Below are 12,404 nucleotides of genomic sequence, written 5' to 3' on the forward strand. Positions count from 1 at the left end.
GCTGCTGCGGCTCCCTGTTGTCATCTTGTGTGTTGAGTACCTGAACGCACCATTTTACCATGTAACATTGTCCTCCTTGGAGTTACAAAGAGGTGTGTAGCTGGAGGGCAGGACTGCTTGTTGCACTGTGGGAACCAGCTGCTCTCACTGCTGGAGAACCTATGAGCAAACACCAAGTTGATGGGCACTTCCTGATTCCTTAAAAAAAAAAAAACAAAAAAAAAAAACTACTTGAGCAGGGACACACTCCCCGTCCACGCCAGTCGGCGCACCTCACAAGGGTTTAACTTTGCCCCGCACGCCGCCACACCCTTGTCCGCTGATTGGTCCAAAGTTCCCCCGGCCCCGCCCGTCACCCAGCGGCCCTGCCCTGTCCGCGCTCTGCAGCTTGTTGCTGCCAGAGCTCCCAGCTGGCAGTTTACTTATTGGGATCCTGAGCAATTAGTGTGTCACAAAAAACCCGACATTTAACCCACGGTTAGTGTCTTTCTGCAGATGATTGTTTGATGTGTTTTCAGCAGAGATCTGAGTTCAGAAACATGATGAAGCAGGACTTTGGTAAAATCTCTGTAACTTTTTTCAGTGGATGATCACACCACCACCTCTGCAGCCTGTGACTTTTACAGCTTTTTCTTTAGTTTTTTTTTTTTTTTTTTGCGCCTTCAATAAGTTTACCGGCAGAGATCATGAGGATCCACAGCAGCACATGACGTAGAGGTTTGACTTGATTTGACTTTTTTTCCATGATTTGGTGAAGTATCTAAGTATCTGGGGACAGCTGGTCGCGGACCTCCTCTGTCGGGTCTCACCTGACCCCGGCGCACACCACTCCCAGGCGGTGCACAGACCGGCCGCGGTGGTCAGGATGGGCTTCCTGATGTGGACACCGGGAGCAGTGCCTGCATGGAAAGCCACGGTTTTCCTCTTCAACATCATCTCAGCTGTCGTGGCTAAAAGACACGTCGTGTACTGGAACTCCACAAACACAAGGTGAGAAAACACTTTGCGCGTAAAGATGCTTTTCTCCATTGAGATGAGTGAAGCGCACAGAGGACCAGAGAGCAGCTGGTCTGAACTTGTGATTCCACGCTGTTGCACAACAACCACAATAATTCCTGCTCAATGAGTCAGGCTTTGGTTGGATTTAAAGAATCTCTGCTATGCGGCAGATCATGTCCTTGTGTGCAGAGCAGGTATGATTATCTGAACCTGCCCTAAAAGCTACACACAGGCATTGTAGTTAAAGCAGAAAGCTTGAACTTTAGGGACACTGCACAGACTTCTCATAATGGCTCCACTCTAACCCTGCTTTCACCTGTCCGCTGCCTCTTGGAGTTAGTGATTATGCTACTTACAGAATACCAGAAGTAAGGGTTTCTTCTTAAGTGTTTGTTCTGAATAGTGCCCTAGATAGCATTCTGGGGACACAGGTGTATATTAAAGTCTAAAGTGCTGCTGTGCACAAGCAAATATATAGTTGGGTAATGGGAAGGTGTGTGTGTTTGTGAGTGTGTATAATGGGTTGATTGGGGCTATTAGCAAGGCAGAGTGAAGCTCACCTGCTGATCCAGGTGTTCCAGTTTGGCTAATTGAGGGGTTGAGGTGGGAGACCTGCAGGGCCAGTAGGACTACTGCCCAAAATAACACATCTGCTATTCTCTCAACCACTTATTTAGAGACTCACACTCTCCAGATTCCCCAAACACTCTTTCAGATGAATGACCTTTTTACTTAATAGCCTCCGGCCACAGAGACCACTTTGTCAGTCACAGGTTTGGCTTGTGTTTTACATTTATGGATGCACAAAATGTGGCACAAATATGCCACCTGGGAATTTTAATTTCCCCACGGTCTCCTTTGTCAGGTCTGTAGGACTCATCCTGTACTGGAGTCAGCTTGGGTTATATCCAGCGTGTCCAGGTGGGTAGAACCCAGTTCTGTAATTGGGATCCTACAGATATGTGGTGGGGAGGAACACTATGAGGATTAGGAAGCACCTTCCTGTTCCCCAGAGATTGAGGGATGAATGGTCACAGGCTGTGGCAGGGCCACACAGTCCGCTGCAACATCACACAATCACAATGCCATCAGCACTGTGGTGCAAGGTAACCCACTGTGGCAGAGAATCGCTCTCATCGGCAGCACCACCCAATCACAAAGCTATCAGTGGAGCCGTGATGCTGCACCCAGACCAGAATCCCCTGTGTTTACTGCCAGGACTCACTTTTCCTCTCCCCTGTCTCCTCTCCTCTCCTCTCCTCACTCTTCATTTCCTCCCTTGTTACATCCCCCTCTCCTTTTCATTTTTTGGTCTTCATTCCCCACTCCTCTCTCGGCCCCTTTATCTCTCACAACTCCCTCCTGCCCAGTGATGGATATTGGCGCCATGATTAGTTGAGCTTTACTCATTTTCCCATACCATCATTTCTATTAGCTGCCAGCCAGGTTGTCCCGAGGCCTGTAAATGTAGCCTGGCGAGGCAAAACGAGCTCTGAGACAGGAGAGCCTGTACCTTTGTTGGCATGAAACAGGTTATTGGTACAGTCTAGATCACAAAATAACCTCATTTGGCCTTTTTATTTAGTAATAGTGTAAAATGAAGTTGATATTTCTTACTGCTAAATGTCTGCTAAAACTGCTCCAATCAAAACTTTTACATGAATAAATGAGATGACAACATGTGATGAGATAGGAGTCCAGTGTTCACATCAACAAAGAGAGGGACAGAATCAGCAACTGTTGACCAGGTATTTCCTTTAGGGGAACAAAGCAAGGCAAATATTGGACTTTGAAATAGTGGATAGGAGTGAATTTTGAAACTTGAAGTGCATGCTAATGTTGCACTGCTCGTTCCATCAATAGTCTAATACTGCTTTCCTCTGCATTTCTTCAAACGTATGTCAATACATTGATATGTTCGGAAAATTGCATGTTAGTTTAAGCAGCACTTCGTAAAATATTTTTGAATTAGCCATTTAACATATTTTCGTTGATCCATCAGTCTTTTTAAATTATGGTGATAAACTGGGAAAAGAACAGATTAAATTAGAAACCACTCGTACAGCAAATGTAAAATAATTTTCCATTCATGCCTTCATCATAAACTCTGTATCTTACACGTGAAAAACCGCCATAGAGAAGCTGCGGCCGCTGTTTCAGGCGTTTCACTGAAGGCTGTGCTCGTCTAAAACACGACTGTAGCTGGTGAGCAAACAGCCTCTTTCTAATACAGATGACAGAAGACATTCTCTAGCTGTCACCTTTCCTTCGACATCTAGATTTATGGTTTTAATGAAGCTGGGGCAGTGAAGTGTAGACTAAAGGGCCTCTCTGCTCTGTTCTTCGTTGGCTAATATGGCTGTAACAAAGGCTCAGTGAAACACTTTTAACTGGCACACATTTAGCACCGTCCAGATTGAAAAATGTAGCTCTGAAACAGAAGTGATAGACTGACTGCAGGGTCAGTGTTGAACATCGTGGAATCAGATACCCTGGCGTCCTTCACTGTGGGACTCAAGTGGTTCACTTACCCTCTTTTATGATTATATGAACAGAGTTTACGATCACTCTCGATTTTATCACTGTGTGTCTCTCAGAACGATAGTTCTTTATTAGAAGAGAAATTATTTTTTACTTCCTGGAGCAGTTAAATGTTAGTAAAATATTACAACCAGTGTGCTCTTGGCTTCAATGTGTGTTTGTATGTTTTCCCAGTGCACCTCAGCCGAGGTTATTGGTATATTCAGCTCCCTCTTGTGTGCCATAGTGCACTTTAAGACCTGTAGGACCAAATAAGTTGAGCAGCCTGCTTGTTGCTGATACAACAATGTCGGCTTCTTGGGCTACATTCATCCTCATAAATCCATTCCAGGTCTGTCAGGAAGTTTACTTAGAGCACTAAAACTTTAAGGAATGAATCGCCTGTTTTTTTGCAAGAGATGGCTTAAAAGAGGCTTTTACCATCTACAGCATATATGAGCTGCTCAGACATCTATAACAAGAATGAATGTCACCCATACCTGAGCCTTTAATCACCTGTTTCATTCCATTGTCCTCTGACTTACCCTTGTTCTTGGCTCACACCTCAACTTTTCCTTTTTCCCTTTTATCCGCCATGTCAGAAGGCAAACTTCAACAACAGTTCCTCTGGTTCACACCTCAAACTTCAGACTGGTCTCCACTTCATTGCTTCCCCGTCTTTCCTTTAGCAGCATTTTAACAAAGTTTAAATAGGAGATAACTGTGATGTATTATTTACATTGCACAGAACGCTATAACAAAATGTTCTTACCTGTATCCACTCTTGCACACACTTAAACTCACTCTGCAAGTTTGGACCTTTTTAAAGCATTTAAAATAACACCGAACCAGTCCAGAACTGGTCTCTGAACTCTCTCTCTCTCTCTCTGTGTCTCTCTCTCTCTCTCCTCATCCGACAACAACTAAGGTCGAGCTCCGAGCCAGTGAAGCATGTTTAAACGGTGCGTGAGGAGATGAATATTTGTATTGGTTTTCTGTATCTTTATTGAAAGCAGCCCTCATAAGTCTTCCGTGTAATCTCTGCTCTGTTTATGCATCATTTCCCTCTGTGAGCACTCATGAATGATCTCGCTTAAATACCAAAGTAAATCACATTCTGCATACCATACCTTTTTTTGCACACTCACGCATAAACACACACACACACACACACACACACTCACACATATCATGTCATGGCAGATGATTGTACTTCCAGACTCATTTATTTCTTTATTTATTTCTGTCTATTATTTGTTCACCCGCCGGTCTGTCTGTGTCTGTTCCCCCTCTGTCGTGCGCGTACATGCAAATGAATGTATTTCTCGCACTGCCTGCTATCTCTCCTCTCTGTGTCTGTCTCTGTTCTAATCTCTGTCTTCCCCTGGTAAATGATTAACATGGAGAACCTGGCTGAACTATAATCAACAAACCCACGGTGAGGTAATTACCACTTTATTCCCTGTCCTGCTAACAAAGCAGTCTCTCTCTCTCTCACACCATGTGTCTGTCGCTCTCTTCACCTGTCATCACACTGTATCAATGTCTCTCTCCCTTCTGTGTGTCTTTCTGTGCCATTACGTATTGTCTCACTAGCTGCTGTAGGTCCAGGGATGCGTATCTGTGTACCTTCTCTGTCTTTGTAAATGTGCTTTGTCTGCTTGTTTGTTCTGTTGAGTGGATTATCTCGAAGTGAACTGTGGACGGGTTAACTTTGTGTACGTTTGAGCTTCTTCATCACTGTCAGAAAACAATGCAGGGCAGTGATTTTAGTGATTTGTAAGGCTGTGAAACGACATTTGGTGGCATTGTTGTCGGTTCTCAGTAGAACAATAGCTGTGTGTGTGTGTGTGTGTGTGTGTGTACGTGCATGTGTGTGCGTGTGTGTGCTTTTGGAACTGACCTGCTGGTTTACGTAAAACAGGAAGTCTTTGTTTCCTTGAAAAGAGATGGAGTGTGATACATTTCAGTTCTAGAAAAACAAAACCCAGAAATGCACCAGGATACCCAGCCCTATTAAAGCAGTTTATTAGTGTTTTTGCTTTTGTCTTTCTTTTTTTTGACGGCCAGTGGTGTATGGCTGTGGGAACATTTACCAACCGCTGTGCAGGCCTCTCGTCTAAGTGGGGCATTGTTTTGTTTCCACTCGTTAGTTGATTTAAGGTGTGACTAAAGTGTTCGAGGGAAAAGGCGTGTTATTGCCTTTGGGTACTTTGTTTTTTTTTTGTTTTGTTTTGTTTTTTTTTGGGTGTGGTGTGCAGATAGACTATTGTGCAACGATGTCTTTAGCTCTAAATTGTCACATGGCCTCATTTTGTGATCAGTTTCAAGAAAACAGTTGCAGGAAAGAGTTGAAATGACTTTTACACCTACCTACCTCCACTGCTTTCTGCTTGTTTATGTGCACCCATTAAAATCAGTAATCCTCCATTAGAATTACATTATGCCAACGTACAAATATTATACAATCATCTGTGCAATTGAAATGAAAACTCAGACACACACACACACACAGGGAGACTCCAGCACACTGTGTTGAAAATGAGGTTTTGGGGAGAGGCCTCGCGGTGAGGATGTCTGTATTAAAATGGATCAGATAGTCACAGTGCAGCTTGGAGCCGTCAGAGCAGACACGGTGAACAAGCATGAAAGGACAGTCGCTCTCTCCTCCTGGTCAGGATATTTAGTCAATCGATACCAATTTAACGACCAGATATTATCGCCAGCTTCTCGCATTATCGCTAGACTGCATATGGACCCATCTCTTTCCCCACCCCAGCCCACCCCCTCACACGCTGCCCTGTTTCTCTGTGCACACACATACATCAATATTAGGTTGCATTAAGCTGTAATAAGTTGTAATGTGTGAATGTCTCCACGTGGGTTGTAACAGCTGTGGAATGAAATGAGGTCCAGTGTTGGCTGCTGCTTGGTTGGTACAGCACACGCAGGCTTTGGCACAAAATGGCTGCTTTGACATGTGTGTGTGAAGAGGGTGGTTATGGTGGTTGAGGGCTGTTGGTGAGCGGGAGTGCATGCATTCATTCATGGCACACAATGAGCGGGCTTTGTTGCAGGTGCCAGGCCAACTGTGTGTCACTGACATACAAAACAGCAATTAAATAGTGTGTTCCTGAGAACATGTAAACCCAAAATGTGGGAAACACATTAATCTTAAGCTAAAAAACACAGTCTGCTTCTTGTTTAGCCAATGTGTGCTTTTTTCTGTCAAATTTCAAATTTCGCACACACACACACACACGTGTAGGCAGAACCAGGCAAGCACACACTCACGTACATATAACCTAGCACAATGCTCTTCCACTCAGCTCAGAAATCCTGCCAAGAGGCAACCTGGGAATTCCCTGAGACAGAAATTGAATTAGTATTGACCCAGGCAGAGCAAAAGGCTGTGGCAGGAACCTGGATTATTGTACCGTACAAGGTCCTCACTGCCAGGAGGACACTGATACATGTTTGCCATCATGCCTCAAGTCTTCAAAGGTGCTTAAAGACGGTCACTTTCCTAATTATCTGTGAGAGTATAAAGACAATGTTCACTATGCAGCAGATTGTGCAGTTTTATTTCAATATTATTACAAATATCGTGACAGATCTTTATGAATATCGTGCAATAATTTGCTGTTTTGGCCACATGAGTGTTGCTGTCATCAGCTGCTAAGAGAACAGTATTAATAATGGTCTGTGTGGAACAATCTTATCATCTAATCATTTGTTGATCTTATCTTTGAATGTGGTGCATCGTGAAGTAAACCCGCTTACTGTAGATGTTAACATAAATCTTTAAAAATGGGATTTGCGTCCGACCCTGGTAGTGCATCTTCTGTGCAGTAGCTGTACAGCCAGGCTGATGAATAGATTTAAAAGGCACACATTTGGAGAGACAGTCCTCAAGTAATTGTCAATGTGTGGGGGGTGGAGGGGGATGTTTGTGAGCTCTTAAATATTCATACATATCTGTAAATGATGCAGTATGATTAAAATAAAGACGCAAGAAATCTGTTAGTAGGCTTAACTGTTTGTTTGTGACACATGTTATCTTGTAATAGTACAGAGACGTGGCTTTTAGTAGCATTAATTAAGACTAGAGGAAATATTATAAATGTGCATGATGTCCATAACTCTGTCATAGAAATCATTCAGTGAGAACACACCATAAATGAAATTATATAAACCGTAGTATATGTTTGCACTCACTAGAGGAAACGGTCAGTCCTTAAGTAGTAATGGTAAATAGACTCCTCTGCATCATTTCTTATGTTTAGTTATGTTTCTTTGGCCTAACAGCTCTGCACATGTCATGTTAATTATTTCTTTAAATGATTATGTTTTTTTGTTGAACATTTGATACACACGTCACTCTGTATTGTGAAGTTTGTGAACGTGTGCGCTGCAGTGCAGTGTCTCCCACAAAGCAGTAGAAAACGTACAGGAGGCCATCTTCATAAGTTTAACAGTAAACCTAGAAGGGCCAGCTCTTCTACACTTTATCTAAACACAACAAAGACACACTTAGTGTGGTCCTACAGGTGATAAAAATACTTGAAGGGGAGTGAACGTGAGTGTGTGTGTGTGTGTGTGTGTGTTGAGCAGGTGTATACTCTTGTGTATTGTGCCTTTTTTTTATAAATGGTTTTGGTTTTCAAGATTTCCCTCTTACAGTTGTAACTCTTTGTGTCGTCTTGATTCCCTGTTCCTAAAAAAAATAAATAAATAAAATAAAAAGTGTCTTTCCTTCTGTGCTCTGTGATTCCAGAGAGATAAATCACATTACAAATGTTGCACCATGAATCTTTTTGAATGAATTTTGAATCTGTTGTATGATTTTTTTATTTTTTTTGGGAGACTTTTCCTTGGTGGAACAAAAATTAATATTATTTTGGCATTGCCTCCCAGAAGTGTGGCAACACAGCCTACTTTCTGGCCCCCAGTGACGCGAAACACACACATTGCTCCTCTCTGTTTCTTTTTGTGCCAGAATATACATACACACCGCATATGAATATGCACACTCTGTGCTTCTTTTGCTCATCAGCCCCCAGAGATGGTAAAAACATTAGACCTGCAGTGAAGGAAGTGAGGAATGGAGAACATGTTAAGGAGAGAATGGTAGAGAGTCAACAGATTTCAACTCCCAAAGCTGCTCAGGAAGGCCCTCAAGGATCGAGGGATGAGGAGAGATGGAGAGAGAGAGAGAGAGGGAGAGGGAGAGACGTCAGCAGGTATTACTATCACTGTCACAACCAGGTGTGAGGAGCAAACCCTCACCTCCGCTCCTTCCTACCTCCCAACACACACACACACACACAGATGGGTGCTCAGACTCTGGGGAGAGTCCATGTAGGAATCCCATTCCATTAAAGGTTTTTTTCAGGTTTGTGTGTCTTGACTAAGCATACGTGTACGGTCATTCATGCTGAACCTCTTTAAAATGGATTAAGTTAATGTGGAGAAAGGGATATTCTATGTTTATTCGAACATACCAGCGTTACGTTGACTGTAAGATGATGAGATAGTGTGTGTGGTTGTGTGTTGTTTTTTTAGCAATAACCAGAACCACATGGTTTTCGTGTGTGCAGTAATACACAGCTTGATCCCTTTCTCCTCATACTTTGACTGCTATTTTTTCTCTCTGCTTCCTTGTTATTTTTTCTGCCATTCCTCCTCTTTTATTAAATCTTTTATTTATCAGTTTGAGTTATGTGGACTGTTTTTTGTGCTCTGTGATCAACCTGCAGTTATGCAGCTATGAGTGGTATCAGTTTGCCCTCAACTATAAGTTTCCACTTTTTCTCTCAGTTCCATACATACTGTATGGACGGTTATTGCTTTTGTAGGATCCTAATATTGCTTGTACCATCTACTAAACTGCCAGGCTGCTGACATGGCAGGAAACAGAGTAACCTACAAAAAGCTAAATTGCTTCTTTGTCACTCATTTAAAATATTATGTGAACTATTATGTCATTTTTAAAATCAGTAGCACTTTGTCAATGCCTAAACATATGTTTTGTTGTGTTCATCAGAAACGATCAGATAACTATAATTCATAGTCTGAGAGCATCCGAAGTGGTGGTTGTATTTTGTGCTGAATGGTAGAGGGGAAATAGCCTTGTCCCAAATCTCCATAGCTATGGCCTTGTAGCAGGAGAACTCATGAATCTCATTGCTCTCCCATTCAGCTGGAAATGGAGTTCTTGCACCAAGTGCACTTCTCAAAACACTGAAGCAGACACTCCATGTTTATGATTGTGGAATTAACGTTTGTGTTCTCCTAGAATACTCCCAGTGACAAATGCCTGGATGTGAAAGTCAGAAAATCCCTTACTCACTAAATTGTTTTTATATTTAAGCAGGCTCCCTGATGGATTTAGCAGTGTTGTTCTCTATCAGTGGTAGAAACTGAATAGCTAAACAAGTGGTAATTTATGTGGGATTTGCTTATTTTGCAACAGATTTACAGTGGACTGTGTCTTACGCTTAAGAAACAACACTGACCAACAGTCACATACTGTACTGTGCCTCCTGCATGTTAATCCTGTAATTTTAGGTCATTTTGGTTCATTACTTAAAGTAGCGACCAGTCATCTTTAATCCCAAATTAATCGGTTAATCCCAGTCCAGAGTTTGGCTTTTAACGCTATGTGAGGCTGGCGTCTGCACCTCTCCGCTTGACACTCGCCACTTCCTTCCTCTCTGCTCTTAAATGCACCCCCCCTCTTTCCTTCTTATTGTGTCTAAACCCTTCATCGGTGATGTGGAACTCTACAGCCCTTTCTAAGAAGTTCAGGGACAGCCAGTCTCGATGCAGAGAATGCCGTCTTGTTATGTATGTCACCCAAACGTCAGAATTATGTTAAATAATTTCACACACTTAAGCTACTTCTGTAGAGTGTAATTGATTGTAGTACATTTATACTATAAATGGCACCAAAACATTTAGTAGCCTTGAAACCAAGTGGGTAGATTACGTTCCTTCTTTTTCTGGAGACTGCTGATTGGTATTTGACATCAATTCAGGTGTTCTATATCTCTTGTGTGAATATGTGTTCTTGTGTGTGAGGGCTGGGCAGGTGGGCGACTGTGCGTGACTAGAGCAGGACAAAGCTGGCTGCCTTGAGGAAGAATTAGGGGGACCCTCCATACCCTTGATGCACAATGCGATGTGAGTCTTAAGCGTTGTGACGGAGAAAAATGGAGAGCGAGAGAGGAGCATGGATCAGCTGTGAGGGAGGGAGAAGTGAAGGGGGCAGTTTAGACTCCTGGGATTCCAAAGCAGTGACCGTGAAAGTGCTTAGATAAACAGAGAGAAAGACAACGAAGGAAGGGGGAGGGAGGGCAAAGTGGGTGAAATGATGGTGGAAGAAGCAGTGGAGGGAAGAGAGGATGAGAAGGTGTAGACACGCTGACAGGGGAAAGGAAATGCGACCTGCTGAAGCTGGGGTGAGAGAAAGCAGATGGGAGTGAAACCAAGTATAGAAGTTTTTAAATAAGTTCACCAGGAGTCAGAGGGGCTGAAAGAGGCCAACTTTGCTCTATTTACACCTTAACTCGTGTGTCTCTCAAAACTGTTCCTCTCCATCTTCTTTAAATAATTCAAGCCTGCTGGTTGTATTTTAGGGTAGGGTTACCTTGACATGTCTTAACTGTGTGTGTGTGTGTGTCTGACTGACTCGCTGACTGACTGAAGGACAGCTCCAGTCCTCCAACTGACTGTTCTTCCACTAACAACCAGCAAATAATCAGGCACAGCAGGGACGTGAGTGGGAATGCGCAGTCTATGCTGCCTATCCAGCACTGACCTTCACATCATGGGGAGAGAGACATAAACAGAGTACGGCAACGGGAAAGAGAGTGTCTACGACATCAGAAGTGTGACCCACTTAGTAAATGATGGATTCTAAAAGCCAACGCTGATTTATTGGTTGAGTGTATTTGCTTTGCGAGCGCCCTTTTCACCATTGTGAAGATTGTGTCTGAATAAGTGTGCGTGTGTGTGCGTTTGTGTGTTTTAATGGGTGTTGCATGTCCTCCTTAACCCAGTTACACAGGTGGGCCTTGCTGAAAGACCTGGGACACAGATAAGTGTAGTTAAGTATAGTTAATCTAATAGATGAGGGTGCATTGCGCATACTGCCTTCTGTAAGTAAGAGATCGAAACATTACTCATTTTTAGAGTCACAATTAAAAATGTTTTTAATTATGTGATGTTTACGAGGACGGTACGCATCACGGCAAAAGCACTTTGTAATTGTCGCACAAATGTAAACACTGCTATTAAGACGAGTCGTATTATGTCTAGTGTCAATTAGCAACACTTAAACATGAGTTTTCAGACAGCTCCAAAGTAAAATATTCACTGCGCATCCACATTTAAAAAAACATTAGATGCTTTTCTGATTTGAAAACGGAAACAACACTTCATTATAAACAAGCTGTACTCAAACGATCAGAGATAAGTTGAAATCAAATGTATAACAATGATTGCTTGTTTGTATTCTTGATTAATGAGCTCCTCTTGTTACTTGTTAGATCCATAAAACATGTCGGTGCCATTGCCCGAGCACCTGACATGGCAGTTACACCATCCTCATTGTGTCGTGCTTTGCAGTGATCAACAACATAGTTATATTTAAAAAATAAAACGGCAAAAAGCTGCAAATCTATAAGAATTTTTGATTAATCAGTGAGAACAAATATTTTTGTGGCTTATTTTTCTATGAATAGATTTTCCCACTTTCCTCACCTGCACAAATGCATAAACCAGATCTGACCAACCTTAAGTTCAGGACTGTTTCTTGAATGTTAACATTAATTAATTGCTGTAAACCTTCTGTTTAGTGGCACTTTTGTGCTCAGACAAGT

The 12,404-nt window shown here is 42.6% G+C and overlaps 1 protein-coding gene across 1 annotated transcript in view; it reads left to right on the top strand.

Moving 5' to 3' along the window:
• Positions 1–406: 406 nt before the first annotated feature.
• si:dkey-246i14.3 (ephrin-A4) overlaps positions 407–12,404 on the top strand; it is a 29,711-nt gene continuing 17,713 nt past the window's right edge. Inside the window, exon 1 of the mRNA XM_026373109.1 lies at positions 407–990. Coding sequence (XP_026228894.1) covers positions 866–990 — 125 coding nt within the window. The 5' untranslated portion in view covers positions 407–865. The remainder of the gene's footprint in view (positions 991–12,404) is intronic.

The sequence above is a fragment of the Anabas testudineus genome, chromosome 16 (assembly GCF_900324465.2).
Source record: "Anabas testudineus chromosome 16, fAnaTes1.2, whole genome shotgun sequence".
NCBI classification, from domain to species: Eukaryota; Metazoa; Chordata; class Actinopteri; order Anabantiformes; family Anabantidae; genus Anabas; species Anabas testudineus.